Source organism: Marmota flaviventris, chromosome 3 (assembly GCF_047511675.1).
Source record: "Marmota flaviventris isolate mMarFla1 chromosome 3, mMarFla1.hap1, whole genome shotgun sequence".
Taxonomy (NCBI): domain Eukaryota; kingdom Metazoa; phylum Chordata; class Mammalia; order Rodentia; family Sciuridae; genus Marmota; species Marmota flaviventris.
The window spans coordinates 49,766,731-49,791,344 of NC_092500.1; the positions used below are offsets into that span (position 1 = coordinate 49,766,731).

General features: G+C 41.0%; 1 protein-coding gene across 1 annotated transcript; it reads right to left on the reverse strand.

Moving 5' to 3' along the window:
- Positions 1 to 7,850: 7,850 nt before the first annotated feature.
- Dyrk2 (dual specificity tyrosine phosphorylation regulated kinase 2) lies at positions 7,851 to 21,454 on the reverse strand. Its single transcript, XM_027925325.2, has 3 exons — positions 21,032 to 21,454; positions 20,257 to 20,405; positions 7,851 to 13,439 (listed from the first exon to the last, which is right to left on the reverse strand). The coding sequence occupies exons 1-3, from the start codon at positions 21,078 to 21,080 to the stop codon at positions 11,832 to 11,834; spliced, it is 1,806 nt and encodes a 601-aa protein (XP_027781126.1). The 5' UTR covers positions 21,081 to 21,454; the 3' UTR covers positions 7,851 to 11,831.
- Positions 21,455 to 24,614: the final 3,160 nt, after the last annotated feature.

The window sequence follows — 24,614 nt, forward strand, 5'->3', positions numbered from 1 at the left end:
GGCCAAGATGCCAGGCTTTCTAAGCCATGGGGCCATGACAGTTGCAACACTGAAGTGACTCTTGGATGCCTAAGGTTCATTTGAACACTACTAAATGGTGTATGATGAACAGAATGTGGTCAGGGCTCATGGGTCAAGCATGTGATATCAGGTTTTAAAATCCACATTTCAAGATAGCGTGACACATGAAAGAGGTAAGAAAGTGCAATGCATTATTTGTGATAAAGGAGTGTGTCTTAAGCAAGTCCAGAGAAAAGCTGATCTCCCAAACAGGAAAAATCTCTGATCTTTATATTCTCTTTTTATCATTCATGAAGGTCACTGAGTTAATCAGCCCATTGTTAATCTTCTGGATCAAGACACACAAGAATGTGGCCATCTTGGTAAAAGGTCTTACTGTTGTCAAGATGAAATTATTAGCCCTGCTTTAGGAAACCTGCGGATTCCAAGCCTGAAAGGAGACAGCGGGTATCTGAAATATGGAAAACAACTGCAGGTCCCTTCTACCTTGCCGTCAGTGCTAGGCCACTCTTAGTGATAGCCAAGGGCCTGTTAATGGATTTTTACTCAGAATTGGCTACCATTCTGATGTCACCCCAAAGTGTAGAAGAAAGGAGATTAAGATGAAAGAAAATACTTTTTGGTCCTTCTCCTATCCCACTGAAGATACATACACACCTACAAATGTTAAAGACTACATGGGTTAGCTATACTGATATACAAGCAATGATGACTTCCTTTGTACACAACTCTTGGACCCTCTCCAAGCGCTCCATTCACACACTTGCAAATTTTTATTGAGGTCCTAAGTATAGCATAGGAGGCCATAAAGAGAATATTTTGCCTTCTTGGAATCTTGGATTAACAATTAACCCAGCCTGACCCGGAGGCTTATGGTCTATGAAAGTGGGTGTTGGGATGATCATCAAAGACCATAGAAGGAACAATAAGGTCTGAGAAAGGCTGTGAGGTGGGAAACAGGTAGAGCAGAGGAAGCACTGGCTACCGGAGATCTAAAGACTGCTAGAGTTATGCAGGCCTATAAACAAACAGTATTCCAGGTGGCAGAAACTGGAGGTGAGACAGTGCACAAGAGGTGCATCCTTTCGGCATGGTTCAGCAGGACAAGAATGAGCTCCCTCCCTGTACTAAAGTGTTCTGCTCCCCTGCTGCATTAAAATCTTTTAGTTTTATTCCTTTCCTTCCATGTATCTTTCCTTTTACTTTTGATATATTAGATTTTAAAAAATATTATTAAAATGTGAACACTCATTGTGACAATCGATGAAAATATGTAAGAAAATTAAAATCAACTACCTGTTGAAACATTGGAATATTTCCTCCTCATTGTTTTTCTGATGTCATCTCTTTGCTTCTTCCTGTTATGGCAGGGAAGACATTCAGTTTTGGGTCTTTGTATTTGTGTCTGTGTGTTTGCAGGGATTTTGTTTTGTTTTCTGGGTGTGTTGTTGTTGTTGCTTAATATTACAATGTGTGCATAAACTTATGCAGTCCTTTGTCGATGGATACAAGTGTTTCTTCAAATTTGTGCTGTATGGTTATTTTGTACACGAATTTTGTTTATACCACAGATTATTTCTGGTATGTATTCTTGAAGTAGTATAAAAGCAAGTGAACCCTCCTAGAACTGACAGTACAGGCTGCCAAGGTGCCCTCTGGAAAGCTTCCACTAATTAAACCCCAGCAGCAGCAAATGAGCCTTTGGTGCCACCACATGCTTGTGAGCATCGAGCATCACTGTTCCATTAATTGTTGATACTTCATGGGTTAAAAATAAACATATTGCTTTAATTTATGTTGCTTTGATTCACAGTTTTATTTATTTATTCTTTGGTTTGTTTCTGATGTAAATTTTTGAACATGCCTTTGTCTACTTTTTATCTAAGTGTCTTACTTTTTAAAAATGTCCTTAATAGATTAATTCAACTGCAACTGTGAATCTTGAGGTTCAGTAGGCAAATGGTGTTCCCAAATTTAACAGTTAAAAACCTTCAAGGCTTTAATAAAAATCTTCACGTGTAATATGGTCACAGTGAAGGAACACACCCTGCACCAACTTAACCCACTTCTGCTCACTCCCTAAGCAGAATCCCTGGTCTGGTACCACCTATATTCTTATTAAATTCTCTCTCCCTTACTTCGCCCAGTCAGTTGGGACTCCTCTGTTTCATGAAGTGTCACCATTTCCATTTGACTCCTATCTAGTTTTTCTCCACAGAAAACCAGGATATCTGTTTAAAAATCTACTTTAAATGCATCCGTGGCTCTCTGGTGTAATCAGAACCCATCACCAGTCCCTCACCAGGTCTGTGTGGCCTGCCCATGCTTGCTTTTCTCCCCTCCACATTTTACACTGCCCATCCCTGGCTCACCAAGCTCCAGATGACCAGGCTCAGTCAGGTGTTAGAGCCCAGACTCTGGATTGCTCTTCCCTAGGTCTCTGAGCATCCACACCCTTCAGAATATCATGTCCTTCAAAACACTTGCTCTACCAGAAGAGTGGGCTTCTCCCTCCTCCAAGTTCTTTATCCTTTCTCACAACATTCCCTGCACATCTCACAATTCATAGCTGACATTTTTCATGTTTACCTGTTCAGAATCCACCTTCCAGACTAAAATGGTCTCTCCAGACACTTGTTTTTTTGTCTGCCAATTTGTGTCCAAAGGGAAGCAGCGGAGAGGGTCCCACTGCTTTACTCCACTCAGTTCTACTCACCTTGCAGTTGGTTAGCATAAATTGTTCCCAGGTGCAGAGAAACAGAGGCCAATGCTAGCTCTTGGTAATGGCCACCTAGCCCAATCTTAAGTGAAGGAGGGCTTTGTGGAGGGAATCCACGTCTGGTCTGAGCTGAGTTCCATAGGATGAGGCAGCCACGGAGAACGTCTTTCTAGAGGAGACGACGGCATGTGTGAAATGGCTGGGACAATCAAGCACTTTTGAGGAAACCACACAATGACAAGCCCTACCTTTCCAAGTGAAGTACTTTCCACCCCTTCACTCTGCCCTACGTTATGCCAAAATTGTACACATAAGTCAAATATTGGTGACCAGATGAATGAATGATACACATACACCTCAAATGAAACAATTCTCCCTGAATATCCTTTTTCTCTTTAAGCATTTGAATTGAGACCTGGCTGCAAATACATCTCCTTGAAGCTATTCTCACCCAGTAGCAACACAAATGACTTTTACTACTCTGAATGCTATCTTTTTTTGTTGTTGTTCTCCAATTGTTTAATATTTTCTAATTTTGTCTAATCTTGTCTTCCCAATTAAATATAAAGTCCTCAAGGGGAGGAACCTACTTCTCTTTTTTTCCCCCTCTTTTCTTTTTCTTATTGGTTTTTGTTTTGGTATACCAAACCCATCAAATCCAAATATAGTAGTATCCCCTTACCTGATGTTTTTTCTTTCCAATGGCTTCAGTTACCTGTGGTCAACCATTTTCTGAAAATTATATTAAGTGGAAATTTTCAGAAACGAAAAATTCATAAATTTTAAATTGCACACTATTCTGAGTGAAGAAATCTCACTCTGTCCCACCTGATACATTAAAGAACCCTTTGTGCAGTGTGTACATTTTGTATATACTACCCATCCACTAGACACTTAGGAACCATTTCATCTTTCACTGTCACAGAATCACAGTGCCTGTGTTCAAGTGACACTTATTTTACTTAATAATGGCCACAAAGTATAAGACCAGTGATCCTGGCAATTTTATTACACTATATCATTCTTTTTATTTTTGTCATTGTTAATTTCTTAATGTATCTATCTAATTTATAAACTTTTATCATAGGTATGTAAAAACATGACATGTTTTTGTGTGTGTGTGTGTGCACGCGCATGTATATATACATATCAGTACTATCCATGATTTCAAATATCCACTATTTTTGAAATATGTTCCCTGCAGATGAGAGGGAACTAGACTACAGTATATCAAGCCTGAGACGTTTAATTTCTATGGAAGGAAGGGAGGAGGAAAGAGGGAGAGGGAGGCAACCTAGCAAAGGGGACTGCTACTTTGGAGAATTTGGCTTATCTGACCTCTATGATCCTCCCTCCCTCACTCACTTTTTCCCAATCACTTTTTAAGATTTTCTTAAAATATATATTCTTGAATGAATAAGATTTTATTCAAAGGCTTCAACCATTTATCAGGAGATAGTTTACCAGTACTTAACACTGTTGCCAAAGACATTGATTTTCAACTCTTTCCTTCCTCAAATGAATTGGATACTGCAATTCCCTCCCATGCAATGTAGCAAATGAGAAATAGCTAAAGCTACTTTTCATACACAAAGAAACACCTCTGTTATTACCTTGTATTTCTGCCTTCTAAAATGCCCTCAAGTCTAACTTCTTTAAATATCTATTTTACCTCTATGGTCCAATATGCCATTTCTTGCCAACACTTCTAAATGTCCTTTATTCTCCTATTCACTCTTCTTGGTATGTTCTACTAAAAACAGCCAGGGAGAGCCAAGTGACTAACAGCAATTTTTTTTTTTTTTCTCCTTAAAATCTCTTGTTTGCTGCCTTGCACATAGGACAAAGACCAAAATCTTTAATAGAGCTTCTCATGGCCAGTGCTCAACTACCTATCAGCTGCATTTCATACTTCAGTTGCTCACCTAGCTTCCCCTAGCTGCCTGCTCTTCCTTCTTCCACTCAAAAGCTATATCCTAGGGAAGCCACCCGGGAACCACACAACCACCTCTGTCACTGTGTACACTCAACACCATGTGCTTTTCCTTCACAGCACTTATTATATCTGCAATTATGTGTTTGTTCATATAATGATTTATGTAATACCTGCCTTCCCAACCAATCTAAAAACTCCCTAAAGACAAGAACCATGTCTGTTTTGTTCACCATTATGTATTCCTAGTGCCTATAACAGAACTTGGCATATACTAGGAATTAAATAAATATTTGGCAAATGAATGACATCTGCAGTAGATGTTAATACAATTCTATTACTTGGATTTCTTTATTTTTTAATTTAAGCCTACCAAAGCCAAAATTCCAATGAATTGAATTCTAGAGAAAGGGGAAATTAAGGACTATATTCTTCTCAAGTACAGGATGACAAATTAGCCCAAATTTACTCATACACTTAAATTTACTGTCCGTCTACATAAATTGCTTATAACTCATTACATTTCCCCCCCAAACAACTAAAAACAATTCAATAATCTTTTACTTAAGTGATCTGGGCCTATTCCTGGGCTTGGGTTAACAAATAGCACACTTCATTTTTACAAATGAAGAAACAACCTTGATATTTAAAAGTCCTCAAACTCAGGAGGTGAAATAATTTGGAATATAACGCAAGGAAAGACACAATATTTTAGTTTGTAAAACTGGTTTATTTACAATTTGGTATTTTAAAATTGTATCTGAAATTTTTATTTTTATATATTTTCCTGGAAGGCATTCTATATTTTCTTAAATATAGAGGCATATGATAGGAAACCTGAGTAAGTTTGAATGTAAGATTCACCTACTGCTACAGTCAGTAAAAATTTAACTTTTAATCCCTGAGAATTAGTAGTGTCAAAAAATATTTTTCATACACTCAAATATTTTTTAAAAAACATTTTAAGAACACAGAAAATAAAGAATAATCTACAATAATTACCTCCCCTTAAATGGCAATGTAAGTTACTCTTCTACAAATATACCAAGAGTGTGTGCAAGTGCATTTAACATTACTGGGTGCCCCTGAAGAGAAAAAGGATGCTGTAATCCTCTTTCTTTTCGTTTTCTTTTGGTAATTTCTACCCATTGTTAGCACAAATTCCCTTTTACCTTTTAAATTTTTCTGTGTAACATGTAGTTTGGAATTTTCCTTTAATGTCCAAGACCAAAATTACCTGATTAAAACCTGGATCCCAAACTTTGTAGTTTTTACAAAGTCACTTTGAAGCTAGTGATTTCAGTTCCTTCAAATATCAAGTGAGGATAATAATAGCTCAAAGGAACATGTGAGGATGAATTGAGGTTCACAGGACACTATGAGATCTGTGGCACTTTCTTTCCTAAGGAGCAGTGCTCTCTGAAACACGTGATCTGGTTATAACACATCCTTGCTGCTTCTTATCATGGATGTAGAGTTAATACTCCTAAAATGTCAGCTTTCTTCAGAAAAGTAAATATCTACTCATTAGCTTCCTCACTAAACCTTCTTAAGATGCAAGGAAATGCAATTCTGTTTTTCCCCCATATATGAAATACACCACAGATATTAAGAATGTAACCATAGCAAAGAGAGTCAAACCAAGTACACAAAGCAAAGACTTTGCAGGAAGATGCAGTTCTCCTACGTGTGTGACACATTTTCCATTTGGAACTGCATTAAGTATCCCTAAGTGTTTATTTGCCTAATGGCCCAAAGGAAATTCAATGTAATTCAAACTTAAAACATTGAAACAATGCTACAAATAACCTTTCTTCAGATTCCTCTTAATTTTCTTTCCAATAAAAAAAGGTAATCAAACTGACTTCCCCTTTTTAAAGGACTCAACCTCAGCTAGGAAAATGCTCTAGTGCTGGCAACTTTAAATTTCCAAAAATATTTATTTGTATATCTATTGATTCCAAAAGGGAAGTGATTATAGAGATTCAAAAGAATATAACATGTATCAATGTCAGAAAAAGCTCTGAAAGATTTAAATAAAAGTGGGAACTGTCATCTCCCCTGGATCAGATAAGGACAATATATTTGAAAAAAAAAATTGCTGCTTTAGTACTAACTTCCAACTTTATATGTAGTGCTTATCTCTTAAAATTTTTATCTCTAATTGTATTGTTTTGCTTTAGGTTGTCTGGTTAATTGGGTTTGTTTATTTTTATTTTTTGGTTTTTTTTTTTTTTTTTTTTTTGCATTGGGCATGAACTTTGAAAGGCAAAATAGGCCCCCCCCCCAAAAAAAAAGGAAATTTATGGCATAGTTTATACTAAGACAAAACCTTGGCTGAGGAGCTCTCACACTATTCCCTTGTTTGAGCAAATCCCATTACTGATGCAGGAAAACACACAAAGTAATTCCTCGGCTGCTGGTGGCAGGAGGGATGTAAATACAAATGTGAGGTAGTTCTTTCCACATGAGGGAAATATTTGTCTACATAATATCCCTGCAATGTCTGACAAATTACCAGAGCATCTGCTTGCTGTCATCTGTGAGTAAACTCTTAGCTTGGTGTTAACTGAACTTGACACACCATGAGCCAGTTGTAGTTCACAGGCTTTAGTTCTGACCCCGTCATGACAAGAGACACTAAAACCCCAAAATGTGAACCACAGAGAACACCAAGTACAAAAACTGCAAAAGCATTCACATTAAAAAGCATGGGGTGGAGCAGGAGAGAGCACATACTAATAATTTACCATAAATTCTGTGTAGGAAATTATGAGGACTGGTGGGGAAGAATGGACAGACTCTGTCCCCATAGCTCAACTGCCACTCTGGAGCATTAAAAAAAAAAAAGATCTGAGGCTCTAGCATGGTAGAATACGGTTAATACCATGTAAAATAGTAACATAAAAACACTGAATGTAAAAAAATAGAATATTCTGGGAATACCAAGAACTGCCTATTAAATCTTTAACCTCTCTTACTTGAAGTCTGCACATCTAAATTAAACTAATAAATTATTGCCAATGAACAAACCAGTAGAATGGACTATTTCAACTTCTCAAGTCACTGATATAGAACTATCTGTTTAACATTCTAAACTCTCTCCAGACTAGCAGACCAAGAATGATACCAGCAATAGATCAGGAGTTAAATTATAGTTAGAAAAGGGGAGAAAAGTAAGGTAGGACATTAAAATTTTATTCTGAAATTATCTCTGGCCACAACAATAGAATTTAACAAATATTCACTAAACAGTCTTACTCCTGTCATCAGCTGTACAATACATACAGTATCATAGAACTGGCCACTAGGATCAAGATCCACTAGAACATATTTCATGTTAAGTGGCGACAGCAGCATCTCACAGAAATTTTTACATACATATATACACAGTCCACATTCAACCATTTTCACATATTTTCAGTACACACAGTTGCAGCATATTACAGTCACGTGTCTAAGTTGTTGCTCGATAAAAACCCAAGCCACTGCCTAGACATAACTGTAGCAGTTGAGCTGAGTATGATTACAATTAATTTTATATATGTCCATAGCAGAGAGATGTACAAGCCCCTAAGAAAGAAAGAGTTCACAAATACTTGTTTTTTAAATGCTACCACAGCATTATGTTGGGCAATATTAAAACCTTTACCAACCAAATCAGATTTTTAAAAAGTCTTCTGCTTACCAGAAATATTTCTGATGAAAAAAATTACAAAAATGAATGCTCTCTTTAAAATAATTCACACTTGTATTTGAAGATTCCAATATGGCCCAATGCTACTGATGCCTAAAGTGTTTTCTAACATTCTGATGGAGTCATTTAACATGACTCCAAACCACCCATTAAGTTTAAAAGTGGCTTAAGTGCCTTGCACCCATATTGTAAAAATCCCTGGCCATCCTTACTAGAGCCAGGCACATATAAAAGGAATGCACTTTGGTTCATACCAAATGCCCTGGGATTAATCACACTATAAAATTAAATGGTTTGAGGTAAATTTTTACAAATACAGTTGATTTTTGTCTAGTGTTAGCATAACAAAAAAAAAATATCCTTTAAAAAATCAGTCTGATGTTAAGATACAACAAAGGACATCTTTAACCCCTTAAACACAGGGATTCCCTGTGTAACTAGCCAATGGTTATCTTGTTCAACACCCAATGATGATTCATGCCTTATGGTTTCTATTAAGGCCTGTAACTAGATAGTTAAGACAGATGTATCTTTGCAGAGGTGGGTTCCATCCTTACTGCTTAGCATTCAAAGAGTTAAAGAGGCCAAAAAATGCATGCCCTACAACATGGCATTCAGAACAAAAGGCACATTGTTAACACTAAGGGCACAATTTCTCCTCTACTGTTAATCTACACGGTCTTGCATCACTGTTGTTCCACCGTTGTAGCAATACACTTACGTAGCAATGAACACTCTGGTGGTGCAAGAAACGGAGCCAAATGAGACTGCAACCAAAGACAAGACAACACTGTGCTATTCCTAAATCTGACAACAGCTCAGACATCCCTAGACAATGGTAACCTGTGAGACCAAGGACTGTTTCCAAGCCGATTCCTAGTAGCTAACAGAGCCCTTTATATTTTAGGTTTTGAAAAATCACAAAGATGCAACATTTTAGTTTTCTGATAGTACAATCCAACTAGAATTTTTTAAAAGCAGCTCTGTCACTAAACACTTAAACGTGGCGGTTCTCATGTATATAGAAACTTTCACTGTATTTGGGTAAGAGGAAAAAAAAAAAAAAGCCCCATAGCACTGCACATTATAGTTTGGCTTAAAAGTTTCCGGTTGCATTTGTGAATAAAGATAGTCACAAATGCATTGCTGGCATCTTAAGAACCAGTTTTGTGTGGTGGGGAAAAGACAAACTTTTATTTTTACTATTTAATGTAAATTTTCATATGTATAATCATTTTATAGGAAAATTAATAATGGCAGGCTCAGTCTCATGTATTTGAGCCAAAAATGTAAAAATGAGAGTGGAAATGGAAGAGGAGAATTATAAGGGGAATATGACCTTTATATGTTTTTATTTATTTTAATGACCTCAAGAAGCTAACCATCATTAAGAGACTCATGGTTTTACAAAGTCACCAAACCAAGTCTTTTACTTCTTAAGCCTTTAAGCCAAAATCTCAATAAATACTCAAATGTTTAAGTCCTATAAACCACTGATTGGGGGTTTCGTCACATGAGCATTATTTAAAATGCAACTTACTAACATATTATTGCACTTTCACAGATTACACATAAATGTGTACAATATGCTAAAGAATTTGACTAGGGGAAATAAGCTATAATTTCTAAATACATAAGTACAAATTAATTTATCAGTGACACCTTTAAATAGTAAAGCAAATATCAATATCACCATCTTATTAATAAGCTAATCTTATTACAGTTTTTTGGCAAATATCTGAAATATTTCCTGAGCATATTTTTCCACCATCAACCAGCAAAGCCTCAAGATAAGTAAAATGTTTTTTTCAAAACTACAATTTTTTTTTTATCTTAAAGTAAAAGAAACTGTAGGATTCATATTAAAAGAACTTAACCGGAAACTTTCTTGGCCTCACTGGGGACCATGCTTTAAGTACTTGTAAATCAATTTACAGGCAATACAATAATATCTGTGCATATAAAAGGTTATTTATCCTAATTTATACTACCCAAACCTATTGTCCAAACAGGCAGAAATCTTTCTATATTAAATTGCACATACTAAAAAATTTTTCCACGTGCCTTGAAATTGATATATATCACTGCTCATACATTAGTGATAAAATACTGAAATTTTCACTGTGAAAATAATTATCATTCAGAGAAGAAAATATTCTTTTACCTAACTCTCGGTTACTTTCCCAGGTAAAGTGTCATTCCCACAAAAACAATCAGTGCAATCCAAAAGAAAGTAAAATAAAATAAAGGAATGCAAATTCTGTGGTTCTTCTAAAGATGCAAAAAATAAGTCAAACCATTTAACTTGAGGTTGAACTTCTCTTCCTTTAAATGTGTTGTTAAAGCTGGCCTTACTGAATGGCCACAGTGATTTCTGTTCACCAAGAGGGTTTTCAACCCTGCTTTTTTTCTTTCTTTCTTTAAAGAGAGAGTTGATACTTTCCCAGGCTAAGGGAACCTTGCAGTGGCACCTGAAACGTGTGAACTCACTCCAACCTGCTAAATCTTCTTTGGAACTATGGAAATCCCCACCTTCAGTAGCTGGACTGCTGTTCTTTTTAAAATTGGAATATGAAGTGGTGGTCACAATCACACAGCTGAGATGTCTCTTTCTGAATTAACAGTCTGGGATGTACAGCTGAAGAAAGAAGACAAACTAAATGCAGATAACAGATGTGTGGTGAAAGAGGAACAGAGAGAAGAGCAGAGAAGTGAGGAACAGTCATGGAATACATTTCTAAAATTAGGTGCATAACCAATCTTGTAATAGGAAGCTTCCTGACAAAACAGCTTGCCGATCAGAGTAGAAAATTTGGAGGAACACACACATTTCCGTTTCCACTTAGCCACCAAAATGCTGCCTTGCCAGCTTTTAAAATGTCAGAATGCTAACTGGGCAATTTAAAACTTGGGGATCTTATTTTGTATTTGTTTGATCATTACTTCAGGAACAAAAATCTCTAAGGTGCAGTTTTTCTTAGAATATCATTTTCATCCTGACCATTGTCCTCCCACCACCACTACCACCCAGATTTATTTATGGAAAAAAGAAGCAGGACATGCTACACCTGTGCATGAACCTGGAGTGTGGAGAGAGAAGGGGAGAATATGAACCATAAAAACGTAGTGAATGTCTTTGACCAATCTGTAAATGCGTGGCAGTCATGAAGTAATCAATGGCCTGCCACTGATGTTATTACTCCGCCACACTAAATACAGTAAGGCTCATCGTACTTGTAGAAAACAAAAAGTTTCAGAAAGTATAAAAACTTAAAGCATTGTCCCCATGTATTTTATAAAAACAAAACAAACAACTTTCTTACATTAAAATTAAGTGCTGAAAAGATACAAATGAGTCGAGTTATTGAGCAAATAAAAACAGGTCTGAGCTACTCCTTTTCAACCCAATAAGGCTCAGCTATGTCGTATCTTTCAGATTACCAGCATCAGGGGACTTGAGCTCAGCTAACGAGTTTTGGCAACACTGTCCTCTGCTGAATATTCCCATTGGCATCTGTCATTTGTGCCAAATTAGTCCTCAGTTTAGAAGCTGAGCTGGAAGGTGGAGGTAACTTGGAAATGGACGTGATAGCACCAGTGCTCTCGCTTATCCTTTTCACTGAAGTCTTCTCCCCAGTGGGAGGCTTTGGCAACCGCCTCCTTAGCCAGGGGTGCCGTAAAGCCTGGCCTGGGGTCATGCGAACTGCAGGATCCCATTCTAAACACTGTTTTAAGAAGTCAAGGAAAAGGGGATCATCACATCCCTTCAGTGCATTTCCCCACTCTCGGCTCTCCGGTGGGCCCCTCAGTTTCCCTCTCCGGGAACGGCCTCCATTGAGGACCACAGAACCATCTGAAAGAGTCGTGACAGTGCAGTAACGGGGATAACCCTTGGAGCTCACAAAATTTTTGGCTCGTTTGGATGCATCCAACAGTTTCTGGGAAGGCATGCCCAACAGTTCAATCATACAGGCCAGCTGGTCCCCTTCATCCTCCCCAGGCAGGAGGGGGTAACCTGTCAGGAGCTCTGCTAAAATGCAGCCCAGGCTCCACATATCAATGGGCATGCCATACCTGGCCCCAAGTATCACTTCTGGAGCCCGGTAAAAACGTGACTGGATATACGTGTAGACACGCTGATGCTCATAACAACTGGAGCCGAAATCAATCACTTTAATACTGCTTCTACCCTGCTGCTTTAACAAAATATTCTCGGGCTTAAGGTCACAGTGAATTATTCTGTTTTTGTGCAAAGCATCCAAGCACTGCAGAATCGAGTGGGCAAATTTGCGGACCAAAGGCAGGCTAAAGCCCTGGAATTTATTCTTCTTGATGAGCTCATAGAGGTTCATACTCAGCAGTTCAAATGTCATGCAGATGTGGTTGCGAAAGGTAAAATTCTCCAACATGTGTATGACGTTCATGGTATTATCCTTGTCCTGTTTCCGCAGGTGTTCCAGGATTCGAATCTCCTCTGCGGCCTGTCGGTGAAAGCGCTTCTCATTCCGCACCATCTTCAGGGCCACATGCTGGTGGACTTTGTGATCATAGGCCTTGACCACTTGACCAAAGCTCCCCTTTCCAATGACCTTGAGGACCTCGTACCTGTAAGCCACATGATCGTGGGGCACCTGCACATATGATCCCTGGTCATCATCATAGCCACCATTGTTGGGTCCACCTGTCATACCCTGGCGCTTCTTTGCATTTGGACCCAAGAAGTATATTTCAGGGTAGCTAAAAATCTCATGGTGTTCAAAGGCTGTTAATTTTTGCATGTATTGCTTCATTGCTTGTTCAGGAGTCATGGGCGTGGCTTTTACCTTCCCCATGCCTTCCATAGACTTCAGAGAGGTGGAGCTCCCCTGCCGTCTGTGAATGCTCTCCAGCTGCCGCTCGGGCACCACTGGCAAGCCCGTTTTGCCCATTGTTGTTAGCCCATTTGGTTGTGTTGTGAGCACTGTCCGCTTGTTACTGTTATCCTCAAACAGCTGCTGAACCTGAATCTGTCCGTGGCTGTGGCTGCTAACATGCAGGTGATCATTCATTGTGTGCTTACTGCCACCAATCTGGAATTGAGACAGGAAACATAAATAGAATGCAAGAGCTCTGCCTGTTCAAATGTGAGATTTTATAAGTCAGTCACCATCCCCCAACTTTACAAAAATCCACTTTGGTTTGAATCCATAGCCAGAATTAGTTTTACTAAATGGAGAGACCCCATGAACACGCTGACAGAGAATGGAGATGATGCTAACAGGCTCTGATACAATAAAAGAAAAAGAGATCAGGTGACTGAGTAAGGCTAGAAAACACAGGAAAGAGGGACCTCACAACTGTGAAATCTAACAGGTAAGCAGGTTGCTCTGCAAAGCTAGAGTCCTTATAGTAAGTTCTTCTGTGAGGCAGAGACCAATCTTTCTTGTGCATCTTTTTCTGTTATCCCCTAACATTTAGTACCAGGTCTGGCCCATCAAAGGTGTTCCACTCAATTCATACTTAACATAAAAATGACAGTGGACACTGGAAAAGCGTTAGCACATCAGAATTTACACTGGCTCCCAACCCTGGGATCACAGCATCTTCCATACCTTACACAGCAGTTTCTTTATAACATGAGGACAAGAGTTATATTTCTCCAATATCTAGATCTAGTCCCAAACTGCTTAATTATCAAACTGCTTAATTTCTCCTTGGAAATCTAGGAACATATATATGATTCAGTGACAAAGCAAAACTCTGTTTGAAAGATCCTCACAAAGATATGCACCACAGTTATCTTGTAAGCCTCTGATCTATTTTTAAAAGTTTCTGGGCTTTACTGACTGTAATGACCATTTAAGGCCATTCAGCTCAACAAACCAAGCAACCACCACAATGTCTGGAGCCTTGCTTTGGTCAATGGCTCTGCCCTCAGAAGACATGTATTTCTATGGGCTGCTGGGACACTTAGCTTTCTAACAGGGAATACAAAGAAGGAATTGCTATTTCAGGCATAGGTGCATCCCTGAACTGTCTTGTCTAAACAAAACTGGTCTGGGAAACCAAGAGGCTAGGCATTCTGAGAACATGCCTGATTTCCTTCAAAGCAGCCTGCTAGTGATTTGTATACGAAATCTCAAAGACTAACTTATCACTCACAATTCACCTCATTCATTCACCTGGTATTGCCAGAGGTCTAGCCACAAAACTGGGAGGGTGGGATGCCCTTTAAGAGCTTACAATAAACTAGCTGAAGGCCTTTGTCATCAGTATTTTTTTCTATTATCCCCTGTTAAAGTCTACCTTTGGGGCTTTTTTTTACTACTAGGAAAAAAAAAAAAAGTGCTCTGTAGCTGTAACATAAGAATTCAAGAAATGGTCTGGGATACCAGAATTATAAAATGAAATTTTAAATCTTTCCTACTGGAAGATCAAGCCCTTCCCTTTTTCTTAAGCTGACAGACATACCATGTGTTATGATTATCTGCAAACTGAGGTTTCTCTCAGCTTGCTTCTAAAGCAAAGTAGAAGGCAGTACTTGGACCTGTCTGACTTTATAGATTCAGGGATCTTATTTCTCAGAGAGATTTTCCTAAGATTTATAGTTGATCTTTTTTATTAAACTCAGATATGATACTGATACTCCATGCTAGGTGACCTTGTATTATATTAGGGTGGCTGGACAGGTTAGTTTATCTTCATTCTACACCAAAAGCAGGATAGTCCATAAAAATGCATTAGGAAAGCCTTAGGCATATATAAAATTAATACAGTCTTCACTGCTTTTCTTCCCAAACCTGTTTCTCTGCATCCCTTCTTCTCCACTACGGTCTGTCAATCACTAGCAGTAAAACACCTGGAATTCAAAACATATCCCTCCTACACAACTGTTCTCTTAAGGGCAGGATGAAAGTATGCCTTACTTATATACATGCTATAAGAAATGCTTCATTAAACTTAAAGCTACATCAACCTTGAAGGTTTAAGGATTTCTAAAATAATAGCCATCATTTTTTTTTTAACATCAGAAATTCACTTTAATTTTTGCTATAGCAATTTTTATGTTTGGAATATTTCAAAAATTGATCACAAACATTTTAGTCAACTAGACAGTTTCCCCATGAACTAGACCATCTTGTACCTCTCCAACTGCTTTCTCTTGGTCTCCTTTGGCAGCATCAACTGTCAGTTTGCCTGTCCTTAGGTTGGTTCCAGGGTTCTTCAGAGCTCAAGGCTCAGTTCTCTTGGTTGCTCACTCCCACAATTCCCTGGTTCATCCTGACCAGTCAGGCTTCAGCATCACTCCTGGGCTGATGTTTGCCTTATCTGCCCTAGTTTAGACCTGCAGAATACATGTCTCCAGAGCTAAAGACCCACATCAAACTGCTAGCTCTCTCATCCAGAGGCACATCAAACCCAACTTGTGATTTTTCTACCAAAATGGTTTTATCCTTTCATAATTCTCAATTTTTGACAAACAAAAGTCTTAACCTCCACAGTCACTCATTTCCTGCCCTGGAAATGGCACACCTGGAACACCCTCTTGGCATCCCCCTCCATCTTCGCAAACCACCATGAGGCCCAGTCATGTTTATCTTTGCATACCTTTTCCATAAGCATCTTACATACCCACTGCCTTTCACTGGGACAATTAAAGCAGCTTTATAATATGCACCCTTGCTTCTCAGTCTGGAATTCTCCAAGTCTCTTCTTCATAATGTCTTTAGAGTTACATTTATACCTGTCAATCTGAGTGTTCTTGCTTTTGCTCAAGGCCCACAACTATGTCCCCTTACCACAGCTAATGCAACTTACTAGTGAGAACACAAGGCCCTAAAATGTAGAGCCTCAATAATCTAAGCCCTTCTAGTCTCAGCTACCACTGCCACTAGACTAAAAGGAACAAAACTGAATTTCCCAAGACCCATGTAAACACCAAGCACTTTTACATTCCTTTGCTTTCAATGAGGTCACATTTTATAGAAGCCCAGGGATTTCCAGTAAGACAAACATGAAATAAACCCACCTCTACCATTTATCAACCATGTGAATTTGGGCAATTAATCTCTCTGAACCTTACTGTTGTTGTCTGCAGAGAGAAGGTAACAAAGCTACCTCATCAGGACTATTATGACTGTTCATTTCAGATGCTGCTTGGAATCTTCTTCTTCCACTGTCTAGGTGATAAAATGCTACTCACCCTTCAATGCCTAGTTCAATTCTCCTTTGACCTACTAAACAGCTCCTTCTATACTTATAATGCGCTGACATATTATTAATAACACTTACTTCATTCTACTGTAATTGTTTTAATATCAGATGTACCCACCTAGAATTGGTTTTAAGTAATTCCAAGGCAGGGTCCACCTCTTATCTTTGTAAGTAAGTCCCTATTAACATAAACTCAGATACACAATAAGCACTTATTTGCTGAATAGAAGAATACATGTCAATAAATTGCTATTAATTCTCACCTTTCTTGGGGGTTTTCTTGAGAAATATATTTTGTACCTTCAAAAGAAAACATGAAGTCAATACCCAGGGCATTAGGACATGTCCCTTGGTGACTTAAGTCTCAAGATGTTACACTATCAGTACATCAGCAGAGACTTGGAAGCTGAGGACAGTTGGTTAAAAAACACCTGTAGCAGACACCTAAACACATAAAAGCCACACAAAGAACCTTAAACTTTCTAGACATTGAAGGGATTCATGTGAGAGCTCAAGTCAAAGAAGAATTTGAGCCTCAAACACTGCAGGACTCTGAAATCACAACCAAACTCAAAAGCACAATTAACTGATCTATAAAGGTGGGGTGGAGGGGGGTATGAAAAATTAGAAAAGCCAGAACATTTCCAGAATACATATGCCAGGACTACATCATAAACTTAAGGTTATTAAAAAAACTCTCACTCCCACTCAAGCCTCTGAAGGCTGAGAACCTGGCTTATTCCTATTTGATTTGCTAATGTCTAGCACAGTGTGTGTCACATTTAAAAACATAGGCTGAATGCAGTGGTTAAAATATCCACAAGTGAGGATTTAAAATAGGAGGACCTACAACAGCTCCCTTTGACCATGAAATATTTCAGTATTAAAAATTATGTAAGAACAATAGTCTTAACAAGTTTGACAATTTTTTTTTTTTTTTTACTGTGCTAATATCTTCCAGGGGTTTACAAACTTCTCCAAAATCATCCTAAAACTATTGTGTGTACTGTTATGGGAATAAATCTGAGTCTAAAAAGGATGTTAGCTCCTCCCCAGCACAGACAGCCCATGTAGCCCTGAGTCTACACAATATCAACTTGTTCCTCTTCCAAATACTATTATTTTTAAAATATGAACTTTAATTCTTTACTCCAAATTATTTCATAAAGGTAACTGGAGAGTGCTTTAAGCATTAAGTCATGAAAGTGACAGATTTTAGTATCTTGGAATTTTATAAATGAAATATATTAATATCTCCCAGACTATCTATATATATATATATATATATATATATATATATATATATATATATATATTTTAAAAAGAGCTACTGGGAATCAAGATAGATATTGGGCATACTTTAAAAGACAAATAAACTAAATAAGTTAAGTATAAAAAGATAAAAGGAGACAGAAAACAAGGGGCAATGGGAAATTCTAAGAATCATAATCTTTATAATCACTTATTTACCTGTCTACTATATCATTTATAAGGGAAAATATGGGCAAGCTCCTATGACAAGGCCATTTTTCTCTCCTTAATGCCCTTTTCTCCCCACTCATTCTAAAATAATTCTTCCCAGGTGTAACTGCTCTGGAATTAAAATCAAAAAACTTATAAAAACCTGACAGACATATGGGAATATGAATCTGCAAAGGTTCTTGCATTTATAATACAGCTAATACAATTTCCTAGACTTTAATAGTGCCAGGCAGTATATTAAAACCAGTCTCATGAGGGTTTGGGGCTGTACAATATGTATTGATATGCGTTGGCTAGGGAATCTTGACCAAACCAGTTACTTTGTAGAGTCTGCAACCTCAACTAAAAATGAAGGAATAGAATCCCATAAATTCAGTAGTCCTTTAAACTTTCTTATTCTATGAAATCTGTGATGTTATACATATAGTATCAAAACTAAACAACATTCAAACCCAAATTCACATTTTCAAAACGAAGCATCTAATAATTAACAGCATACTGAAGTTTACACTTAAGTTAAAAACAAGTAAACTACGCATACTTAGACAGCAAAACACAGATATTTATCATTAGAAGCACTGGAAAATACACTCACATATTCACGTTTCTGGTACACCACAGGTTATTCCTCCAGTGGAGATTTTGTTTTCTCTAATTTCATCACATATTTCAATGGCAAAGAGGCTCTAATCAAGCAAAGCCCATCCTTAAAAAACTGGAATCCAGATGCAAACCAAGTATTCTTTCTCAGTTCACATCATGTCATGTGATTACATCAACACATGGAAAAAAACTGGATGTTATATTTTCCAAACTGTCAGATGATTCTAAACCAAACAAAAAAAATCCAAATCCCTAAAACCAATGGTAGTTCCTTAACTGTATCTGTGACAAGAACATTCAAGGGCAATACACAGAATCATCCATCCTACCTGCAGATTTTCTCCCTCCCAACAGTCCAATACAGGTTAGTTAATATCTGTGTAGTGAACTCCTAGCCCCTGGGACTAGACATGTCATGAAGAGAGAGAGAGAGAGAGAGAGAGAGAGAGAGAGAGAGAGAGAGAGAATATAACAAGAAAATGTTTCCTCTGAAATGCGCCTCCCTCCCTCTTTCTCTCTCTCTAGATCTAACAGGCATAACTCCAGCCCAGACATTCACTCACAATTTTTCCTCGAACAAACAGGTTCCCCCAGAACACATGATGATCCCCTACAGGCTACAAAGGCCTTTTCTACAGGAACTCAACTTTCACTTGGCAAACAAAACCATATCCCTACCATACATCCCTCACACCTAACCACCTTAGGGGGCTCCTCTGAAAGACCCAACTGGTAAAAAGATCTTTGAAACCATCACCTCCTTCAAGTGCACACCTCCTCTAAGCTGCCAGTCACCATCCAAGGGCAATCGCTGGGCGCTGAGCAGAGGTACATATTGAAGTCCAATCCAGCTTGCTGATCTCTGCAGTCACCAGTCCCAAGCTGAGCTCCCCACTCCCTCTTAGCCCTCAGAGGGGCCACAGCACCTGTCAGGCACCCTTCCCTTGCCACCTACAAAGCAAAGCTAGCCCTTTCCTTTTGAATAAAGTCCAACTAGAGAATCCTACAGGGGTGGCTTGTTTTGTTTTGACTACTGCTGTGGCTCTTATTTTTGTTAATGTTAATTACAATTTCTGCTGTGCTCAAACCTGTAGCACTCATAAAACATGCTTACACACGCGGGGGACAATTGGTGGTGCTCCCTGCTGGCTGGAGCCAGGCCTCAGAGGCTCTTTGGGGGATCGATTTTCCGGGCAAGGCGGCCTGGCTGTCCCCTAACATATCTGTTTCTATAAATACCCACTACCCACGGGAGGGGGGGTGCTGTTTACCGGGTCAGGGAAGGGAGCTCTGGGAAGCAAGGATGAAAAAAAGAGGGAAGACAGAAGGAAAGCGGCGAGGAGGAAGTTCCAAGGAAGAGGATCTCAGGGGTGGGCGGGCTCCGGAGGGGAAGTGAGGGGCCCACGCCACAAATATTCCTTTGTGGCTGCAGCTTTGGCTCACCCAAGTTACAGAGGGCGGCGTCGAGGACAGGCCACAGGCCAGGGGCGTGGAGCAGCCCGCACTTCGCCCTCACTTGTCCCAGAGTCAGAACCCCACAAGCCCGGTGCTTCTGCCTGGGGCCCTCCCGCCGCCCACCCCCCTGGCCACCCATGGGCTGGGTCTCACCGTGTGGGCTGCGGCGGCAGCGTTGCTGGCCCGGAGAGGAGGCAGGGCGATGGGGGAGGGCGGGCCGGTCCCCACTCCGCTCCGAGGGGCCCCTGCACCGAGCCCCGGGGAAGCCTGAAGCTGGCGAACAGCGCTGTCCCCTCCTCGGCCTGGGAGCCACACGCGGGAGGAGACAAAAGAGGGTCAGGGGGGAGAGAGTCATCCAGATCCCCCACCCCAATGGGCAGCGAATCCTCTTTCCCAGAAGACGGAGGGAGAGAATGGGACAGCAAAAACGTGCATCGGGGGAGTGAGGGGGCGTCGGGACCGGTTCCCCAGCGCGCACCCACGGGCGGGGCTCAGGCAGCTGCAAAGTTAAGTCGGGCCCTGGCGCGCGAGTTCGCGACCCGCGGGGAAGCCGGGCTGGGCCTGAGCTTCACGGCCCACGTTGCAGGCGGCCAGCGGCCAGGAGGGGGGGTTGGCTGGCCGAGGAGGGCGCAATGGCCTCTCCAAGCTTGGGACCAGAGGGGAGGAGGCCCGGACGGCCCCTCCAGAGCCCTCGCAGGTCGAACCCAGGCCGGGGAGGAGGGCTCCCTTCGAGGCCGCCCTGGGCCCGCGTGCAACAATGAGCGCAGGGGTGCAGAGGCGAGGGCGCACTGTCTGCCCGGAGCTCTCCCGCACCTCACCACCGACTTTGTTCGAGGTCCTGCGGGCAGCGGCTGCCCGCCCCGCCAGGGCTGATCCGGGGGCCGGGTGGGGGCCGGCTGGGGCGGCGCGGCGGGACGGCCCTCCTTACCGGTCGGGTAGGCGGCGGGAGCGGCGGCCGAAGGTTTCCTGGTTAACATGGCCGCTGGAGAGGAAAATGCATTTCAGGGCTGCCGTCTCCGCCGCCGGTCCCACTGCTACTTCTCGCGGCCGCCGCCGCCTCCTGGCCGCCCCTTACGCGGGTCTCCGACGCCTCCTCGCCGCCTCGCGTCAGCTACAGCCAGACACACACAGTCCGCTGCATCCCCTCGGCCCGGGCCCGCCACCGCGAGCCCCCCGCTCTCCTCTTCGCCGCCGCCGTCCTCCTCTTCCTCGGGCGGCTGCAGCACCCCCCGGCCCGTGCACATGCCTCGCCCTCCCCTGCGCACCGCTGGCTCCCCGTTTCCCTCACATAGGGGCCCGGGGAGCGGGCTGTGCCGCGAGGACCCACTAGCTCGGGAGCCTCCTCCCGGGCTCGCGCGCGCGCGCCCCCGCGCACACTCACACACCAGCGCCCGCGCGCGCCGCGGCCCGGGAGGGCAGCCCCGCCCCCGCCGTAGGCCCCTCCCCGGACTCCCCCCGGCCCTAGCCACACACACTCACGTACCCCACCCCCACCCAGCCACCCACAGGAGTCCCAGTTCCACACCAGATCTTCTGCATAGCTACCCCCTCTACTCCTGCAAAACTCTGCCGCCCCCGCCTGCCCTCCTCCTGCCCCTCTGGCCATCTGCCCTGTTTCCGCAGGCTTCCCCACCAACGATCTTTTCCCCTCCTTGGCCTCTCTAACCCCCGCAACGCCCCTCTTTTGCCTTACTACTCCACCTACCATTGCTTCTCTCCTATCGAAATCTCCGCAAAGACCCCTCCCCATCCAAGTGCTCCCCTAAACACAAATGCATTTTCAGCTTCTAATGGCTGCTCACAAACAATACTGTCCCCTACTCTACGGTCCCAGAGACTTAACCACCCTCCTCTCCAGTTTGTCATGTATATAACTTAGTTATGCTAGGGTCACCCTGGAGAGTCAAGCCCCGAGGAGAAGCCGTTGCTGAGCCTGGTGACCCTGAGCGTGGGCGATGGCAATGGGCTGCCCTCCCACCTCAACCTCAGCCACACACACCCTCCCCGATTTTACTGACACCAAATGACCGCTCTCCAGTCGCTAGGACAAGGGGAGGCAGAGAGACGCTTGTGGACGGCATCTGGGGAAGCAGTTGGCTGTGGGTTGCTAGGCAAAAATAAACATCAGAGACACCTCCCATTTCCTTACAACTGGAAGCCTTTTCCCCACGCGGCCACTGGGAGAGACACACCTTCCTCTCTGCTCTCTGCTGCGAGCGAGCGACACCTCTAAATTCTCTCGTCCTCTGGTATGATTCTTTCCCTTCCAAGACACGTGAAAAATTTCTCTGCCCTTTTAATTGGCCATGTACTACTTCTCTTTCCCATGAGTACCAAAAAAATTGCTTGCCCATCTCACACCTGCGCCTTGTGCTGCGTGGCACATTGTATGCCTTTGTCCAAAGGTCACCGGTTTTGCCATTTCAACAGTTACGAACGAGAGAGGAAAGCTGGACAAATCTCAGATGACAGGGCAGAAAGTTATGCTGTGGATTTCTTTTCTGAGAGGTATCTAGTTTTTTAAGTTCTCCTGGGGATACGGGTCCATTCCACTCCACCCAGCAGCGTGCGTCTTCAAGCCCCTTGCAGGACCCAGCTTGCAGGCCCAAACTAGTGCAGACTCCAAAGAGAAGGGAGCCACCTCCTGCGGAGTTCCATCGCCTCTACTGTTTGCAAATTGTCATAGCAACCTCCCACAGAGATCACCTTCAGCTTCATACAAAGCCAAAAGTTGAGTATTTCAAGGTAATGAGATCCTCCCAGTGTCTCTGGGCTCCTCTAATAGAATTAAGAGTAGGGGGCTTGGCAGAGGGAATCAGTTGCAAAGAGTAGAATTTTGCCTAATACGTCTTTCCAAAAAATTCTCTTGGGGCTTCGTCCTAAGAGAGTAAGACCACAGCAGAACAATCACTCTAACTACAAGCTGTAGAAGCTGATCTAAATTGGTCCTGGTGAGGAATATCTCCCTATGTTTATCACTGAAGGCTATTACATTTAAATGCACTTGGGAAAACATATTTAGTGTTCAGAATTAACTGAAAGAAAAGGTTTACTAAGTAGCAGAGATGAAACTAGGACTGGTTTCCTCACCTCTGGTCTGCTATCCCTATGCTTGCTATCATACCACCTTACAATTTCAAGAAAGTTCTTTCTTCCTCCTTTCAAAATAATTATGTTTATACTGTTTTCCTCTTTTTTAAAAAAATATTTTTAGTTGTAGATGGACACAATATTTTTATTTATTTATATGTGGTGCTGAGGATCAAACCCAATGCTTCACACATGTGAGGCAGGTGCTCTACCCCTGATCTACATATAGCCCCAGCCCCTGTTTTCCTCTTTTTAAAAATGAGTATTCCATACTACTGATGTTCAAATTAAAAAATAAATAAAATAAATAAATTTTAATATGAACTGACATTTGTTTGCAGGTTATCTGTACAATACCTCAATGGAAGCTGAGTATACTGCTTTTTCATGAATAAGAAAAGCACTAATTACTGTCAGTCATACTTTGATTTCTAAATTAATAATATTAATTTGTATATTAAACATGTGGAAAAAAACATGAAGTTTTATTTTTTACAAACATAAAGAATCACTAATTAAGTCTGGCATGGTGGTACACTCTTCAAGACCAGCATCAGCAACATAGCAAGACCCTGTCTCAAAATTCAAAAAATAAAATCAAAAGGACTGGAGATGTGGCTTAGTGGTAAAGTGCCCCTGTGTCCAATCCCTGGTATTAAAAAACAAAAACAAAACAAAACAAAAAAACAGAAAGAAAGAAGAATCACTAAGTAAAAAGAGACATGAAACATGTTGTTTAGGAAACTTTTCTTGGTATGTTGTTTCATGAAATTACAAGAATAATTTCAATTTTATTTATTTATTTACTGAACATAATGGCATTTATTAATGAACATAATTGGCAGCTAACCCAATTATTAACCTTTTTTTTTTTTGTACTGAAGATGAAACCCACAGACCCTTTATCAGTGAACTTCATCCTCAGTCCTTTTATTTTTTTTATTTTGATACAGGACCTTGCTAAGTTTCTGAAGCTGGCCTTCAACTTGCAATCCTCCTGCCTCAGCCTCCTAGTTCTTAAGTATTTTTATTATAATAGCATACCTTTGAAAATTATATTAATTCTTGCTGACTTCTAAACTAGTATTAACCATTGCTTGGATTTCTTGACCTCAGCCTGAATTAATATCTAGTAGAAAGATATACAAATGTTCTTGGGCTTTTAGGGAAGAGTGAACTGGGTAAATTCTGGGAGTTATTTTCCTCAAACTGTATTATTGTAATCTACACTTATGATTGCATAGTATACTGTATAATATAATTGCACAGTACACTATCTCTTTACAAAGTGCTCTCAAAATTATTACCATGTTTAATCTTCATAATTGCTAAATAACCAGAAATGATTTGTCTTTAAATAGCAACCCCCTTGAGAGCTCCATTCAGTTAGTAAGTCTGCTCTTTGGTTCTTGCCTGTTGTA

Excerpts from the sequence above, each read along its gene's own strand:
- Dyrk2 (XM_027925325.2), bottom strand. The coding sequence starts at position 21,080 with ATGTTAACCAGGAAACCTTCGGCCGCCGCTCCCGCCGCCTACCCGACC. Across the intron at positions 20,406-21,031 it reads TCCCGCCGCCTACCCGACCG|GCCGAGGAGGGGACAGCGCT; the intron begins GTAAGGAGGGCC and ends TGTGGCTCCCAG. Across the intron at positions 13,440-20,256 it reads CTGCCGCCGCAGCCCACACG|ATTGGTGGCAGTAAGCACAC; the intron begins GTGAGACCCAGC and ends TCTCAATTCCAG.